This window comes from Prionailurus bengalensis, chromosome C1 (assembly GCF_016509475.1).
Source record: "Prionailurus bengalensis isolate Pbe53 chromosome C1, Fcat_Pben_1.1_paternal_pri, whole genome shotgun sequence".
Lineage (NCBI taxonomy): Eukaryota > Metazoa > Chordata > Mammalia > Carnivora > Felidae > Prionailurus > Prionailurus bengalensis.
Window position 1 is genome coordinate 200,716,808 of NC_057345.1, and position 19,469 is coordinate 200,736,276.

Genomic DNA, 19,469 nt, shown 5'->3' on the forward strand with positions numbered 1-19,469 from the left:
TCTCAAAGAGATTTATTTTTCTGCTTTCCAAATTTCAAACTATTCTTATTGATTTCATTAAAATTCTTAAATTAATTCAATACTTTTGAATTGAAAAGGCAGAAAAGAATTCAAAATTGATTATATGCTGTCAGTGCATTTGTCTTTATGCCTATAAGTTATATTGTATGTTACCAAACCCATGAAAATTATTCACACATGTGAATAATTACAGTAATAAAGGCTTTAAGATATTTAAGGAGTTGGACCAGAAAAGAAGTTAGAATTTGTGATGATCTTTAAAATGATTGTTTTTTTTTTTTTTCCTTCCCCTCCTCCATGGGTTTCTGTTGAGTTTCTCAGGATCCACATAAGAGTGAAACCATATGGTATCTGTCTTTATCTGTATGGCTTATTTCACTTAGCATCACACTCTCCAGTTCCATCCATGTTGCTACAAAAGGCCATATTTCATTTTTTCTCATTGCCACGTAGTACTCCAAAGCATAAGAGACTGTTAAAAACTGAGAACTGAGGGTTGATGGGGGGTGGGAGGGAGGGGAGGGTGGGTGATGGGTATTGAGGAGGGCACCTTTTGGGATGAGCACTGGGTGTTGTATGGAAACCAATTTGTCAATAAATTTCATATAAAAAAATAAAAATTAAAAAAAATAATGTTACCCTTTGAAAATTAAAAAAAAATAAAAAAAAATAAAATGATTGTTTTTAAAAGATTATTCTTTCTTCAGAAATTATTTCTTAACAGCATTACATACTATGATTTTAACAATGGGGGGAAAGTTTCGTTTTCATTGTCTTATGTTTGTACAGTACTCAATGATATAGAAAAAACTATCATTAGAACACTTAAGCTTATTTTGCAATCGCAGAACTTTTCAATTTAGATAAATGAACTTTTAGTTTGAGAGTCTAAAAACATAAAAAGAACCAATTCTTATCACACACTAGCCATTCACTTGTGACAGTTGACTCACCATGAATACTTTTACAATATAACTCAACTCATCCTCAACTGTAATCAGAACAATAAAGGGAAAAAAAGCAATGATGTAGATGAGGCTTCCAATAAGGGCTGCAATGTTGGTGTTGTTGAAGAAGACACTGATAAGATAGCTCATGGCAATAACTGAGAAGCTGTAGTCCGAAAAATACAGGAACAAAATGAAACCATTTGTTTTAGGAAGAATATTGCCAAACTTCAGAATAATGATAAGGATGACGATGGTAACCAGTAAAAATCCAATACTCTCTATAAGCCAGGCAAAAAAGTGGCTGCAGGAGTTCACACCCATCATCTTCATGTACTGTGAAAAGGAAAAAGTGTTAGCCACTTTTGGAGCAGATATTCTCTCAAATAGCAATTATTTCTGCACCATGCCAAAATGCCCATGAGACTCTTCATATATATGGAACTAGGCATCTTAATGATTTTCATAAGTCAAGGATCTGTCCATGCTTGCTATGTAAAATTAATACGACCATTTACATCAGCCCAATTTAAATTGTATGCTTTCAGAGTGCCTAATATAATGGATAATTTGGATGGTGAGGTTCTTTTTTTTATTTTTTCCAATTTCATTTTATAACTGGTATCTAACTGATGCACCCAGATTAAATTAATTTAGAATAGATTATCAAAATTTATGGTGTCTTCTGCAGAATTTTACAACATGAATTTGACACTTGTGCAGGCATGAATATTTCAAGCAGGTAGAAAAACACAGTTTATTTCAAATTCAGTATAGGGATTGAGATAGCAAAACTCTCTTTAAGAAAAATCTAAACATTGACGGACAACACAATCAGTATTCAGGTTCCTGAGAAAAGTAGAATGGACCTGATTCCTAAGATTTAAAACATGGAAACTTTGAAGGGAGACTTTCTGCCTTGTGGCACAGCTTCCCCATCCTTAAGATCACTGGTAGTCTAGGTCAGGTCTGTCATCTTTGTTTCTCAGAAAGACATTCATGCACCCAAAATGAACTCATGTATCTGAGATTCATTCTCTCTCAATTTATATTCTTTAGTAACTCAGTAACATCCCTAAAGGCCAAGGCATTTCACCAAGGTAGAGAAACAGATCAGCATGATATGTTTGAGCATTAACTCAAAGGGATTCTGAAAGCTCTAACGTCCCCTGGATCTTGGTTGTCTCAAATTTGATGACATGTTGCAATTTGTGGGAACCTGCATATCCTGGTACCTAGTTTTAACAATACATGATTAATGCTAAGCTTATGAATCAACAGTCCATTTTTAAAAAAGAACAAAAGAAATGCTCCTCTAAAGCTTTATGATCTAGTATTTCAGGTAAAATCAAGGATTTTCAATGTCCTCCTTCTTTAAACCTAACTTGTCCAGGAAGGAAAAAAAAAAAAAAAAAAAAAAAAAGGAATGCTGCTGAATCTTTTGCTCTACACGCAAAATAGTGAATTTTACTTTCTGCCTTTGTAACTTATCACATTTTGATAACTCTGCTGCTCCTCTTGTTGCCATGGAAACAGCTACCTGACTGCCAACAGTCTAAGCTGTGGGCCTTAAGCTAATCACCGCTGAGAAAAAAGCGTGTGACTTTTTCTCTTAACTTTGCCCTCTTCCTCACCCTCCTCCCTCCTTACTGCCTCTCTCTTCCCAGGCCTTCCTGCCCTTTGCAGTAAAGATTCAACTTATGTTTCCATAGGAATGGAAGTGTGGGTCAAAGTAAAAAAACTCAGCATGGAGCAAAGATGTACTATGGAAGGTTTCCTCCATTTACTATGTATTTATCATTGAAAACAAAATTACATTTCAGTATGAAAATACACCTCACAGGTCTTATCGAAATTTTTTCTCTGCACCCCAACCTATTTGAAAAAATTACTGTGTCATGTTTGATGACTGCATTTCAGAGACACGTGCCTACGCCAGTATGATTATGATACGTTAGCTCTTTCATTTGCCTTTCTTATTTTTATTTTGAGGTTTAACGGAGTTCATAATTAACTGGAGAGTTATGGGACCCATATAACTACTCCAGAGCTGGTACCCACCACCTAATTTCATGTGACCTATGCGAAAAATACTTTTCCCCAATAGCAGCGTATGTTAGTAGGAGACAATGTCAATTTATTTCACAAGGTGAATATAAAGGATCTAGGACATGAAATAAAGCTGACTTTGGTGTGTGTAAACATGTTTTCCTTTCCCAACAATTTGATAGCTGCAATATAAAACATTTTTATAACTAGAAAATTCTCCATTTATAGCCTTATTAAAAGATAATCTGGCAAACCCAAAGACCAGGACCAAAGGTGTTTATCCCTGTAATTTTGAAATTTTCAAGATTTGAGATCAGATCCCTATTCCCAAGAGTTGGTAAAAGTTGGAGGGTGATCATTGCTTCCTATGGACACAGACTGAGCTAGGTGCTTCCAAAAGTGTTCACTACTTAACATTCTAGCATGAAACTTCAGTGTTAAACTTCAGGATATTGTGCCATGAGGAGAACAGCTGTTATTCATAAAGAGAAAGAGCAAGGAGAGCATGTAAGTCATCCATAAATTATCCAGATTCACTGCCAACTTCGTTATAATAAATAAGACCAAACCTGCTGATGGAAGATGGCCCACCGAGAATCTCTGGCTATGCTTTCCTGGATGTCATTAGTTGATCCTCAGAGTGACATATGTCAGGTGCCAACTTTGCAATCAAAGAGTCACTTGTCTCAAGCCTTCCAAACCTGCCTGAAGCAATTCATCAGCATCTCATAACCTGTTGCTCAAGGAAAACCCCTGTACACAGAGTTTGCTTCAGTGGATGGCAGAAAATACTGAGAGCAGGTTTGGTAAGATTTTGGGTAAATGTGTTGCCACATTCAAGAGAAGCTTATGCACAGGAACTGACATTAATGCTCTCAGGAAAAGAAATCACAAAGATTAATGTATTTACTTGAATCTTCATTCAATTCAACAAGAATGTCAAGCACTAATTTATAAGGAATAGTAACATTTCCTACCTCAATTAAAATTTTTTTCTTAACAATTATTGTTTTTTAGTAAGATATAAAGGGTGTTGTGATCACTACTTGAAATGTTCCAAATTCCCACTACCGCGATGGATAGTGTCTACGAAGAAGGCATAAAAAATGTTTAAAGTGAACTACTAAAATCCTGTCTCTTCAGACCACAGATATTTTAGACTACCTATCTGAACTGAGAAAGAACAACTCCAAAATTTTGTCTCCAGCTGAATGTAAGCACCGAAATCCCCATAAATGACTTAGATTAGATTAGACAGATGAAGCTAACCCATAAATCAAGAAAATAATGTGCAAAAGTACTTCTCTGTGTGTTGTAAATCAATTTTTGTAACAGTTTTAATATTTTAATTTTTAAAAGCAAGGAACACAGAACAAAACTACAGGCATTTCAAAATAGTTTTTTTTTTTAAAACTACTGGATTAATCTCATCAACAAACTTACTGGGCATTAATATTTGTACTAATTCCTTTAACAAATTAAAGAAACTCACCGGAGTCATATCATAACAAGGTCAAGGATTAATGGCTTCATTGAAATAGCAACTAACTTGGTTTTCTTGCCCAAATTTAAGAACAATTACAGAAGGAAAAAAGTATTTTTTATCTTTTTTTATTTAATTGGAATGAGAAGGACATAGGGAATTAAAAGTTTAGTACTTACTGAATATTAAAATGATGGTATTAAAACATGATTTTGAATCTCTGGTAACCAAGGAGATTTTCCACCATCATTATCAAAAGTCCTTAAGTGTCTATGCCACCAAAATAAGATAAGAGGGAAAGCAGCTATGATGTGGAAAAGCATTGGTTCAAAGTCAAGACACTTGAGTTCCAGTCTCAGATGGATGACTAACTAGCCCTTCAGTTTTCACCAAGTCACCTCCCCCTGGGCTCAGCTTTTTTCCCTCTAAACAGGAGGACATAAGATTAGAACCATGAGCAGTAGAGGAAGGCTGACCAGGAGGCATTGAGCAGGAGGCGTCCATTCCACATCTCACAAATAGATGGCATTCCTTTGAATTTAGGACACCACTGATTTTAAGATGTGCCATTATTTTTACATGGCACCAAAAAAGAAAAATCACCACCAATTAAATGGTGACACCCTACCAAATGCATCCCAATTCCAGAGGCTTTAAGAAGCAAAGGAAAAAAAGTATTACCTTAGAATTGATAAAATATGGATAACTGAATGCATTCTTGCTGTGGCAGTGAGAGAGTCACATTCTGGAAGTGTGTGCTGAATTAGGTCTAGATAGTAAGGCTTAGTGGAAGGGACTGGGCCCAAGTGAGTATGAACTGGAAGACTCTAAGCCTGATTCTCTGATCCCAAGCTCAGTGATTTTCTACTGTATGACTTTGAACCCTGAGATCAAGTAGTTAAATTTTGAAAGTAGATGCATGCAAAATGAAGACACAAAGCTACCAAGCAGAAACCAGTGTGCCATTAAAAAAAATATGTCTTTCTTCAATTGAGAAAGGACTCTTCATTATGCTTTGATTTTTTAAAAAAAATTTTTTAAGTGATGTGCTTTAATACACACACTTATATTTACTGTGTGTTTCTACCACAAATTCTATCTTTAAGGTAGGTATTTATTTTGAAGTAGAAAAGAACTCAGTATCTATCACAATTTTCTACTTTAAGGTTTTCCTTTAATCTGTGAAGATTCACTTCTAAGTACCAGGAAACTGAAAGAGAAATATAAGATAGGAGTTTGCAACCAAAATTCTGGTTTAGGGCATGGATTCAAGTTTCCCAAAGATACAAAAATGCTGATTTGAAGGGGCACATGCACCCCAACGTTTATAGCAGTGCTATCAACAATAGCCAAATAATGGAAAGAGCCCAAATGTTCATCAACTGATGAATGGATAAAGAAGATGTGGTATTTGGCAATGAAAAAGAATGAAATCTTGCCATTTGCGACTGTGTGCATGGAACTGGAGCATATTATGCTAAGTGAAATAAGTCAGTTAGAGATAGATATATGATTTCACTCATATGTGGAATTTGAGAAACTCAACAGATGAATATAGGGGAAGGGAAGGAAAAATAAGATAAAAACAGAGAGGGACACAAACTATAAGAGACTCTTAAATACACAGAACAAACTCAAGGGTTGCTGAACAGAGGGTAAGTGAGGGAAATGGGTTAAATGGGTGATGAGCATTAAGGAGGGCACTTCTCAGGATGAGCACTGGGTGTCATATGTAAGAGATGAATCACTGGGTTCTGCTCCTGAAGCCAAGACTACACTGTACATTAAATAACTAGAATACAAAAAAAAAAAAAAAAAAAAAAAGAAAAAGAAAACCTTTCTAAGTTGGAATTAAGAAAGTATCACACACAGTTCTGAATACAAGAAGGCTCAAACCAGTTGATGAGAGGTTTAGCAAATTGTAATTGAAATATAAAAATGCAGCTGTGAGGATCAACCAGAATTCAAATAGAAAAGGTAAGAAGTATAGGTTCAAACTCTAGAACACCCCTGGAAGCCTGATGCTGAGCTAACAAAAACATGAATCAGTAATTTGTACCTTGTAAGGAGAAATAATCAATTGCCTGGAAGCATTGGCAAAGTAAGTCTGAAAAGCACAAGTGGACTAACAAGTTACTCTAACCTCATTATTTCAGGTTGTCAGCCAGGCCTTGCAGTAATTACTGCGCCCCACTTTTGAAATGTTCTTGCTTTCTTTTCACTCAGTGAGTGTAAGGATTGACTCATTACAGGATGAGCAGATAAAATAATTTTTATTCCAATACAATCCCAAAATCACACAGCACTTTTTCATAAATTCTAAAAAGAAGTAAGCTATTTTGGATTTGGAAATAATGATGGGGAACATGCTCAAGAAGAGACCATACTTTACATCCCAGGCCCTGTCTTTCATCATTATATTATTAACCTAGTCAGTAGCATAACATGAAATTCTTAGTCTCTATGAATCATGAGTCAGTGGAAAATAGGAGAGAAGATAACTGAAGAAGACAAGGCATACTGGAAAGAGAATTTGCTTATTGAGAGCTGAAACAAGCCATCTGTCTGTCTATGACTATGTCTGTGTCTACATCTATATATCTATATCTAAATTCGTTTGGACTCATTTAGTTACCATGCCAACAATCTTCCTGCCTTACTAATTATTACTGTTATTATTTGAATTTCCTATAGGAATTTCATGGGCAAAAATTACTCTTAGGATTATAAATTGTACTCAGATTTTACTCAGATTTATTTACATTTTGTTTTTTAGAGGCACTTATAACATGATTTCTGCGTAATTTTTTAAAACAAAATATTGCTATATCAGCTGCCTTTATGATTCATAAAATATTTTTCTTTAAAAAAAAATTTTTTTTAATGTTTATTTATTTCTGAGACAGAGACAGAGCATGAATTGGGGAGGGACAGAGAGAGAGGGAGACACAGAATCAGAAGCAGGCTCCAGGCTCTGAGCTGTCAGCACAGAGCCCGACGCGGGGCTCCAACACACAAACCGTGAGATCATGACCTGAGCCGAAGTTGGTCACTCAACCGACTGAGCTACCCATGCGCCCCAAAATATTTTTCTTTTTAATTCATGAGGTATGGGTCGGGCTTTCTGATTTTGTATAGATATGATGAAAAGCATACTAATTATTATACAAGTAGATTTTATTCATAATAAAAAGAGATTCTTGACATACCTCATGAAGCCGGAGATCTTTCTCATAAACAAGTTTTTTTACAAATGCAGCTATAAATACAACCCAGGCAACCATGAGCACAATTGGAAGAGAATAAGAGACACTGGTTAGGAAGCTGCAAAAAAACAGAAACAAAAAAAAATTCAGCGACCCTAATGAATATCAACTGTGCAGATTGTGATAAACAAAAACACATTCCCTCTTACAAATTATAATCCTGCTTTGAAATTGAGAATAGTCATTAATATTATTCCTTTATTTATGAAGTACGAAGCTGACTTAACAGTAAGCCTTTGATTTTCTTGCTGTATTGTTGCAAAAGTAAAAAAAAAAAAAAAAACAAAAACCAAACCTCTGGATTGTTGGATAAAATTACCCTATTGTTTAGAGTGTGTTTGAGTATGTCCTATCTAGGAAAATAATTATTACATAGATATAATTTCAAAGCTCGAAACCCTTCTGTCTAAACTAAATTCTTATCTAAAAGGCAGATTTAAAATTAGATGATGATCGGTTTATCTAGCTAAAAGCTATATCATCCCAAATTACTGTATTTATCTACTCTTTGGATGCTCATAGTTATTATTAAACTAAATTTCCCAAAATGAAATAAAATAAAACTCAAAGCATTCAATTTAAAATGCAAACAAAGAACTTGGATTCCTCAAAATAATGCTCCAGGAGATGTTTCATAAACAGTATATAAATGACTTTTCTGGTAATGTGTTAAATTAGGCAGTCACTGGAAGACTTCATCAGGCTCCAAATGTATTCTTCCGTGGCCTGCCCATGATACCAGAAAGTTCCAATGCAGTGTTTCTCAAAGTTAACCATGCATCACAATCACCTGAAGGGCTTACTAAACCACGGATTTCTGAGCCTTACCCATAAGCTTCTGATTATATCTGGGGTGGGATAAGGAATTTGCATTTTAAACAATTTCCCAGCTGATGTTGATGTTGCTGGTCCAGAGACCATACTTTGAGAATCATGGTTCTGACATTACTCACATGTCTATGGGCAAATGAGTAGTTTTCAATGAGAAGAACTCTAAATTGATCTGTTTTCCGTAGTAGGCTCCACTGACATTTTCACTTAGAGAAAGGCGCCAAAGGTACTCCCCTTTTAATCTATAAGGCTAAGGAATTACCTTCAAAGGTCCTCATGAAAAATGCAAATATTAATGGAACATGACATCACCATCATTCATTATCACTTTAGCATCAGAAGTGTATTATCATCAAAGATAGGAGGGTTTTGTTTGTTTTGTTTCATACGTGTGTGTGTTGTTTTGTTTTTGTTTTTGTTTTTTTGTTTGTTTTTTGGATGGAGAAGAGGGTGGAGGCCATATCCATTTTTTTTGGTTCCTGGGAAACTGTCTGGCATGGCTTAGGCACTTAGACAATATTTGTTGAATGAATTTTCTCTTGGTTCAGGTCCAGCCCTAATGGTGTTTCTGGCTCTAGAATTAGGTAAAGGGCCTCATTCATTAATAACAAATTCCCTAAAATGTTTCTTCCAGTGATGGTGTACTTTAAGATTGGTTTGGTTTAGGTTTGGTTTAATATAAAGGAGAAAATTCTGGTCTCCTAATCGAAAGACCACTGAGTTACCAGCTATACAACTACGGACATGTTACTTAAGCTTTCTGGATTTTAGTTTTTTCATCAGGAAAATACGGTTGATGATACCTCATCTCACTTACCGTACTAAGGTTGTTGGGTGAACAGAGGAAATAATATATGTGAAAGCACTTTGTATGCAATAAAGAGTTGATATGTATATGTAGGATATTATGACCATACTCCCATGAAGAAAGCAGAATATAGTTACTTTTATTCTTAAAAAGAAAATCCAGGTACCCACTATCCTAGGTACCAACATTTATAAGGGGGAAAAAATGAGTGGAAAATAGATGAGAAATTTTCTTTTAATTGAACCCACAGGTCTTTACTATTTGTGCCAGCCGATGCAGTTCCTACACAGTTCAGGCTGCAGAGAACTGACTGGCCTCCACAATAAGCAGCTAACCTTGACAACCCACTGGTGGAAGCCTCATCCGTCTCCCTGGATCGCTGCTGCACAAAGGGTTGCATCACCTCATTTTATCTACAGCTCTTGAAGCAGCCAAAGTAGACAGACACATTGATAGAAAGAAAAAAGAAAAAAAAAAAAAGAGCAGAGCCATCTAAATTGTATATAAACTGAGCAAATGGGCTAACAAGTGTAATTTCATTAAAGTAATATTCTGCCTCAAGCTTTTATGTAGGAGGATGAGGCTGACTGTGGTCAGAGTGGAGGAGCCAGCCAGCGCTACCCGCCTGGCAGACTTTTTGAACATTCAAATTCAATTGTCTAAAACATGATCCGTACAATTTTTGTTGATGTAGCAAACCATTTGAGATAAGGATTTCTAGCAAGTGGACTGGTAGTACCTAACATAACATAGTGTTAGATGGCATAATATTTATCTTAGAGAGTGAATCAATGATGTGCTCTATCAAAATTTTTCTTAAAATTGGTCATGGACTCACAGATTTTTAATAAAATTTGAGAGTTGGAAGAGATGTTAAGATTGCCTTGTTTAATCCTCTCCTTTCACTAGAGAAAGCGAAGACCAGTAGAGAGTAGGTAGCATCAAAATCGTGCAGTGATGCATTCAGGTCTGTAGTTTAATGTTCCTAACTCAAGGGCCATACTCCTTGGAAAGCTAAGGGTTATGATGAAGAAAACCTGAATCATTTGGTAAGAACTTTGCCATCATTTTGGAAACAATGAGCAGCTGTAGTGGAGCTGTGCCCTGTACCATCGACCCTCTCCTGGAAGCAAGCTTTAGACAAAACTTCGGTGAAAGAGATCGCTTTCATTTGATACATGTGAATGAATACATAGAAATGAGTGCTCAAAAAAGTGGTTGACTATTAAAAGAGGCTAGAGCTGCAGAGACTTACTTGTCTTTCATGTAGCAGGGATATGGAATTGCTTGGACCTGGACTGCTATTTCCTGGGAGTTTCTTCCAGTCTGCAATTCAATGATTGCTCTCTCAATACTATCCTGTAAGTAAACAAAAGCCCTGCCATAGATCTGGTTATGTGATGGAGAATTGTGTGGCCCCGGGGCCCAAATCTTGGTCCTTATGCTTCTTGTGGTCTGCGCAGTCTTGAGACTCATGCGGATGGTATATTTTATGACAGGAGGAAGAGAGACATTTTCAGAGTCATAGCCTCTATGCCGACTTCTGTTAGACGGAAGCTTAAAAATAACACCTAAAAATAAAAGGGAAACAACAGCATAAAGGTTATTTTATGGTTGACATTATTCATTGTTTGGAGGGGACACTTAGGGGGCAGCCAAACAGGCAATTGAGTTTGTAATGTGACAGTAAGTTCAGGCTCCTAATTTACAGGAAAGATGGCTAATTGGAAGTGACAACTTCAGAGATTCAAAGCAGGAGTTTGAGAATATAATTACAAACTAAGTGGCCAGATTAAATAGATCACTCTAAGCCACTTACTAAAATTAAAACACGCACGCACACACACACACATACACACACACACACACACACAAATGAATAATCTTGACTGATTATGAAGATGGACTCAACTTCACCCCATAACTTTGTAATCCATTTCAGTCTCAATTCTAACCATGCCAACAAAATTACACATTTGTTGAAGTCTCCACGGACAATATAGTTGGTTTACTACATGAAAGGTTCTCATTTCTAAGGACATCAGAGGGGACAGTGACCCCCCAGACTACTTTTCTGAGTTCTGGATGAAAGGGGTGAGGAAAGAATTTGGCCAATTTTAGTACAAAGAGAAGCTCAAACTCTAGTAGAATGACACTTACTTCCAAAGAGTTCGTTGCTTTTGTAAAGCCTTTTAGCCTGTCTCTCCATCTCATCTATGCTTTTTGCTGCCTGAATACGGTCATATAATACACAGGAGGAAATATTTACTGTCAGGGAGGACAGTGTGTTGAGATGATCAATGAGGTCAATGCTGTTTTCTAATTTCAGCCTTAGAATATCTAAAAAAGCAAAGCAAAACAGACAAAACACATATTAGTTGTATTATAATGTTGTTTCTAATAGTACTGAGACAAACAAAATACTGACTTTTTGGTATGTAATAACCATTATACTAGATTATGAGTAATAGGAAGTTGTAGAATTTGCTCCAAAAATATCCAGTAACAAAAATAGCTAATAACAGGAAAATGTATCCAGTTGTTCAAATATTCATTGAAGAGTATGTTGAGCTGGTACTGATATAGTAGACCCAAGTTCAAAGAGTGGTACAAGCCAATTTAAAAGTATATCCTGCTACAATTTAGGTAACCAATGACTAAAGGTGAATAATTAAAAATATATATCTACATGTAGTCAGGAAGAACACTAGTGATAAAAGTTTTGAATAAACAGAAACACTTAACTTCATTCAGGGAATGTGAATGTAAGAATTTAAACAAAGAAAAATCTATGTAGAGTGCAAATAAACTATGTCATTAAATAAGTTGTGCTACAGAATCATTTCTTAGGAGACTGTGAGAATCTATGCCACATAGTTAACAACTTTCTAAAACTGATATAAAACCTTAAGTGAGTTATGTCTATTGATATCTGTATTAATCTAGACAAAATGATCAAGTTTTTATTTCAGGTAATTACTTTGGAAGAAAGAGGATTTAATTGCTCTTCAATTTCATGATTCCTCATGAGGAAATCAACCGAGACAAAGGGTAAATATGAAATTGCAAGTTAATAAATCACTTGGCCAATTAAATTTTCACTGACTTGATCACCATGAATACCAAGAATGCTGTATCATAAATCCCTCCTCACAGAACCCAAACATGACTCTTCCAAACTCCAACGCAAGACTAATTTCTCACAGAGGGCAACTTCTTAAATGCATTTCTCATTAGAATTTAAAGTGAAATGGTTTGCTGGATATAGACATTGGTGGGGGAGGGGTAAAACTGTGGTTGAACAGTGGCCTCCAGCGGCCATTGGAAATTAACACAACACCAAGGATTCCTTAGAAATGCTGGCAGACAGGATCAAAGAGCTATGAGGGTCAGTGCCCCACTCCCAATTCAAACTATATAAACTCTCAGATACTAAGTTGCATATACAATTACACAAACATCAAGCCTCACTGCTACATTCATTTTAGTCTATTTTTAAATTCTAGAACTCCTGTCCTATATTAAGAAGATAAAATTTATATAAAACTTTGTAGTATATTCCTGATATTTTGATCAAATGGTTTCTTACCCAAATGGTACTTTTAGAGAATAAATACACTAGTATTTTTCCTTAATGAAACTCGGTCAACTATCATAAAGTGCACACAATTATATACAATACAAACATGAGCCTAATTCCTCCCTACTGGTTTACAGACAATGTCACTTCTGTCCCAGGAGCTTCAGGGAGGAGGGGCACTTGCTCTACTGCAGCCAAATTCTGATGCTCTCAATCCCTTCCTCATACTTGTGGTTGCATAGCAACAGTGAATCAGACACAGACTGAATTAGATGTCTTGCATCCCTTAGGTTGAAGGTGGGGATGTGGCAGAGGGAATGCATAAGTTCAGACAGCTTCCTTTGATCCTCTTTGCCTGTTTCTTTTAAATGACCATGAGAGGAGGATCCAAACTTGAATACTGATTTAAGTTTATTTTCTTTTGAATCTCTTCATTGCCTTTGTTTTGCTTCTGCTAACTCAATAATTTCTTCCAGTTACATTCTGGGTTAATCAAAGTGATACTGAGGCCAGTGGAGATAAGATGTTAAATGTAACTGGAAATAAACCATTTCATCTTCCTTTGTCCTTAAGGACTTGCTTTTCATAAAGTTGCTGGGCGGGGCGGGGGGAAGTCCTCTTACTTCTAGCAATCTACCAAGTGACCAATGACTATAGGAATACATGAAATATATACTTGTTGAAACTAACTGCAGACACTGGGTATGTGAATAGTTATTACTACTTGTAGTAATACGACTATCTGGGAAAAAGATGGATAGATATGTCCAAGATTTTACTGTCCTTAGAATAACTAGCTAAAAATCAAATGCAGAAGAAAATAAAACGTTTTCAAATGCAACCATGTTTTTCACATTCCTGACATGACTAGTGAATAAAAGTTTTGTAACTCTGGACTTACCGAGTTCATCGATCTGTTTCAATAGTTCAACGGCATCAAGTCCCACAGAGAATTTCACAAAAACTTGCACAAAGGGGTTCCTTAAAGTATTCTAACAAATAACAATAGGGAATCAGTTTCAGTACAAGAAAACATGTTTAATCATCATCTGTCTAACAGCATCTACAGTGAAAGGAAGTAACAACCACCCGGCATTATCAATGCATCACCTTACAGTGCTCACTTACAAATCCTTAGAAAGGAAGAGAAGGTGTGTGGCTGGTAATGACTAGAAAGGCTGGGTTTTATTGTTGATAGACACAAATTAGTCAGCATGCTCCTGTGGCCAGATATGACTCTAATTATCAACATTAGGAAATTACATTCAATGTAACAGTCCTTTTACCCACGGGTATGACATCATTTGTTTTTTGATATACTCTATATACCACTGTAGTGGTTCATGGTTGAATTTTGTTCAACTAAAAGAAACTGATACAACTTTTAAAAATTGTGAAGTCTACAGGCACCTGGGTGGCTCAGTCGGTTGAACGACTTCGGCTCAGGTCATGATCTCACGGTTCGTGAGTTCGAACCCCACATGGAGCTCACTGCTGGCAGTGTAGAGCCTGCTTCCAATCCTCTGTCCCCCCTTTCTCTCTTGCCCTTCTCCTGCTCATGCTGTCTCTCTCTCTCAAAAATAAATTTAAAAAATATTTAAAAATTGTGATGCCTAAATGGAACTTCGTATCACAATTGATAGGTGCAAGAGTTCTACTACTTCCTAGCTATGGGCTCTCAGCAAGCAATCTGCTTTTTCTAGCTTCATGTTACTTTTCTGTAAAGTAGAGATGAATGACTCATCAGAACATTCAAATGTAAATTACTATAATATCATTTATCATTGCAAAAAGCACAATTATGTGAGCATGGAAGAATAAACTGACGACAAATCTTTAAATTTCTCTATCTCCATGGAAAGACTGAAAAATTAAAAAAAAACAAACCTCAATGCTTTAACATATAATGATTTTATAGCTATCTTCCAAATTAGGAGACATAGCTTCTACCACTCCAGAAATACAGCCAGGTAACACTTGTTGAGACCTTACTGTGTACTGCACACTGTCTAACAGAGTTTAGCTTAATTTTCTGACAGAGTTTTCCAGAACACCTTGAGGTCCCTTAAGGACACAAAATTAATAAGGGCCAAAGGGCCAAAGGGCTGAAGACAGAGAATTCAACGTGATTAGAGAAATGCTTATCTTATGTGTTAATTCATGGCCATGTTTTTATGGGAACCAGACTAAAACTGGTTTTCCCTTTGGAAGACAATCCAGGATCACTCATCATTCTATCCTTCTTACCAATATCTTCAGTTTTGTTACCATGGAGATAAAAGGTTAAGAATAATATGTATTAACAGAGCATAGATACAACAGAATTAATTCACTAAATCCATAGATGCTGAGGGGTAAGGGCAGGTGACAGCATGTAGACTGACGGCTATCACACAGCTACACACCGTGATAACCCAAGTCCTCTGAAGTCTATTTACCAGGAATTAATTTGTGCATCCTGGAAAAACTGAATTAGAGCATTACTAATAAACAAAGCACTGTGTCTGTTGCAATTCAGAGAAGATCCACTGAGCCATATCTCCATTCTCCCACCACTCCTTTTGCGATCAATCCTGTGATGAGTGACACTATTTTTACATGCTTTCACACATATGATCCTCACAAATCTGTGAAGTGGCTCTCAGTATATTCATTTTAGAGATTCGTAAACTGTTGATCAAGTGTCTTATGTCATTTGCCTCGGGATTCACATTGGCAAAGCCAGGTGTTATGCTAAAAGCCTTAAATTTCAAAATCTGTGTACATTTGCATAAATACGTTTTTCCTCAATAATTGAGAATAATGATTTATTTTTGGTCTAGAGCAGAATCAAGTTGCTTCCATTAGCTGATGGTCCCTTTATGGACACAATCACAGAATTTCTTCATAGCAAATTATTGCACTTTGGAACTATTATGCACAGATCATGCCTTTTGTTAATTCACTGCTTTAGCCACAAAACTTTCCTTAGTGAAATGATATGTGTAGGTTTTTCTTTTTTTTTTACTCCACAGAAAAAGAGTTAAAGGAAAAAGAGAACAATCTTACATTTAGGAAAACAGATAGGTCAACAAAGTACTATTAAATGGTCTTTGTTACATAAAACATCCACTTGAACCTGCTTAAAATTAGAACCAAGTTTAATAGCAAATTGTGGGGAAGATGTCTGATGCAAGTTTACTTTTCTTATATTAGTTAAGTTATTAAATATCTATTTCAGAAATGTATTTTATATTATAATATAAACTTTATATATTATTTATGATAAAAGCCAGATTGTAATTATAACTATGCGCTGATTGTTAGTCAAAACAAAGACTAAGCAAGGCATCTTTGGATATAATTTTTCTGACAAAGTTGTATGAACCAAATCCTTTATTCTATGTTTAACTTCTTGAGCATGTTTTTAAGAAGGACCTTTTTTTGCAAATATATTTTAGCTCTCCATCAATTTTCCATGGGCCTCTCTCAATACTTTGATATGTAAACCATTCTCTCTTAAAGTTCCTATGTTGCATCCTTCCTGCCAGTTTTCTCTCCTCCACCTGGTAGCTGGTCTGACTCTGCTGCTCCATTGTTAGTTCTCAGTAGCTGTTTGTGATTGGAACATTTGCCCCACATTATTTTCAACATCTTCAGAAAACCCTACATCTTTTGCAAGAATTGCAAATTATACTTTGAACCAGTGCACATTGTATTTGAGTTGCATTGTCAAATCTTTACCCTAGAGTGCTGTATGTTTCAACCAAAGAATTCCCCAAACTGAACATTCTTCTCCAGAATACTAGTATTTTTAGGAACTCTGGTTCTGTTAAAATAGCAAAAAATAATTTAAAGTGAAGGGACAAATAAAGTAAACACATTCTAAGTAGTTTTTACAGCATTTCATTTTTGGAAAACAAGATTTACATCACTAGTTAGGTCTCAAGTTCAACCTGTAAAATGGCTTATCTCTGAATTACAGATACAGAGAGGATGCACCACAGGAGGTGAGGATGATTAGGAATGTGAGAGATCTGTTATCCTGTCTCAGACTTTCTCTCTGGAGGAGAGGAAATTTAATCTATTGGATACGGATTCCAAGTTACTACAGGCCCATTGCCATAATGAGGATGATTAAAATCTTAAAGAATTATAATTCCTATGAAGAAGAATGACAGAGCTGTCTCCTACCTGGAGCATGGGAATTGTCTGGTTTAACAGGTGGAAGGAATTCATGAAAAGTGGTGAGTTATCCATCCACTCTTGAGATTTCTCTCTTAATTCCGCCAGCTGCCTCAGAGTTACATTAGACTTAAAGACAAAGAAACAAAGACAGATCAGGTCCATCACTATTTCTCCCACATCCCAAAAAGGTATCCTAAGGTTATTTTGTTATACAACTTTAAAGAAACAGTTCTAAAAGGTAGAGCTAGTAAAAAAAAAAAATGTCAGAAATTTCCCACATGGTCAGAAGTTTTTAAATGACAGCTTTTATATAGGGTCAGGATCACTTTTAAAAATTCTGGAAAATGTAGGGTTTGCTTCAGTGTCCATAGTGAATTTACAGTCAAAATGAAAACATGTCTTCTGGAGTTCTCACAAGTTATTCATTTTTTCCAATGACACATTTAACTTGACTACTACAGAAACATCCTAGTTCAAAGATATGAGGAGAATACTCTCATATACTGCTGGTGGAAATGAAGGTGTTACAGCCTTTTTTGGAAAGCAATCTGACAACAGACATTACATAAAATACAGTATTCCTTAATCCCTCAATCCTGAACAATCATTTCATTGAAATAAAAATTCCACTGCATAAATAACATGCATGAGAATATTTGTTGTTATATTATTTACATTTGCAAAAACAAAAATGAAAACAAAAGGAAACACTGGAAACACAATAAATGCCCAACAACTGAAGATTGGCTGAGTAAATTCTATGGTATGAAAAAGTTTGCAATTTTCAAGAAGAATGAATTAAACGATGCCAACTGAGTTAGAATTTCCACAAGGTATTGTTGTGTGAGTAAAGTAATACATAGAAAAGTACTATAATGTAACCTCATTTTAATAATATAAGCAATGACAAAAACCTTGCATATGAATGTATGTATAGTATCATGATCTATAAAGAATTAGAGAAATGTACATAAATGACAAAAAAACACATCCTTGAATACTAAAAATTATAAGTTACATAAAAGAAAGAATAAGATCAAGAGGAGAGAAAGAGAGGAGGTGAGAGCCAAACAAAAAGGAAAGACAAAAAAATGACTACACTTGGAAAATAAGCAGGTAATGACTTCACTTATGCAAAATTATTAGGAGCACATAGTCAATAAAGCAAATTAAATATTAAAATGCAAACAATAAAAACAAACGTCATCCTAGAAACCAGTGATGAACTCATGTCCATTTTTATATAGACCTACAATAACGTTATATTCACCTAAACTATGGTCTAGTGACCAAGTAATGGTAAAGTGGAGATTTTTCCCTTCCACTCTATCATTTTAAAAGTATCAAATTTATAATTCAAATCATGAAAATTGCAACTTTCAAAGTTGCAGGGAAATGTAATTATGATTAAGTTAGGTAGATGATAAGTATACTGACTATTAATAATGTTGTATTTCTCGATGTCTATCTTTCATATAAACATAACATGTTGAATTGTACGACCTAATGTGAAGCCAATAATTTATAATTTAGGGATTGTTTTTGTTCAAACTAGTTACATAATGCTCTAATATTATTTTTTTCTAGTGCCATTATTTTAACATATTTGAAAATTAGACACTAGTGGTAGAAAAATTTTCTGCTTTTGGAGATAAGCTGAAAAATATGAGATCTTGCTTCAACTAACCTCACTCTCAAGTGTCACCCTGGTTCATTTCTCTTCAAAGGGCTACTAAACAATCTACACTGTTTACACATGTACAGGGCAGAATCTGAGAATTACGAGTTTCAGAAATCCAAGGGTAAACTAGGTAAGATATAAAGAAATCTGAGTCAACTATAGCAGATTTGGAAGCTGACTACTTTAAAAATCATCTTAATACTTTAGATAGAAACTGTGAGTTATAAGGGTCAAACCTTTTCCATTATTGCCTTTGTGATGGGGGTATATGGCGCGTACAAAATTTTCCCCAACAACATAGGTTTCAGGAAAGCCCAAATCACAGGTCCAGCAGGCATATTAATGATGTCTTTATAAAGGGAGAAGCAAAATGGTGCTGGAAGGAAAAAGTGAATAAAATCCATTTAGTATGTGTATGTAAAATCTATTTTCTTATGGTAAATTGACACAGATTATTGTTATTACGCCCACAGATGCATGTCTTATACTTCCTTTATTATTAACAGTTGTGAAGCATCTGGTATCAAAGTAAGAAAGTGTAGTAACAAATCTTTAGGTATGAGAGTTTAACCCCATAAGCAAGACTATGATAAGTGATGGCATTTGCCAAGAGGAGTTGGAAAGGTTTTGAAAAAT

General features: G+C 35.4%; 1 protein-coding gene across 1 annotated transcript in view; it reads right to left on the bottom strand.

The window, feature by feature from the left end:
- Positions 1-19,469, bottom strand: part of ABCA12 (ATP binding cassette subfamily A member 12) — a 181,102-nt gene that overhangs the window by 48,258 nt on the left and 113,375 nt on the right. Inside the window, exons 18-24 of the mRNA XM_043577737.1 lie at positions 19,070-19,209; positions 17,159-17,278; positions 13,887-13,977; positions 11,566-11,745; positions 10,661-10,976; positions 7,710-7,824; positions 975-1,304 (exon numbers count right to left, since the gene is read on the bottom strand). Coding sequence (XP_043433672.1) covers positions 975-1,304; positions 7,710-7,824; positions 10,661-10,976; positions 11,566-11,745; positions 13,887-13,977; positions 17,159-17,278; positions 19,070-19,209 — 1,292 coding nt within the window. The remainder of the gene's footprint in view (positions 1-974; positions 1,305-7,709; positions 7,825-10,660; positions 10,977-11,565; positions 11,746-13,886; positions 13,978-17,158; positions 17,279-19,069; positions 19,210-19,469) is intronic.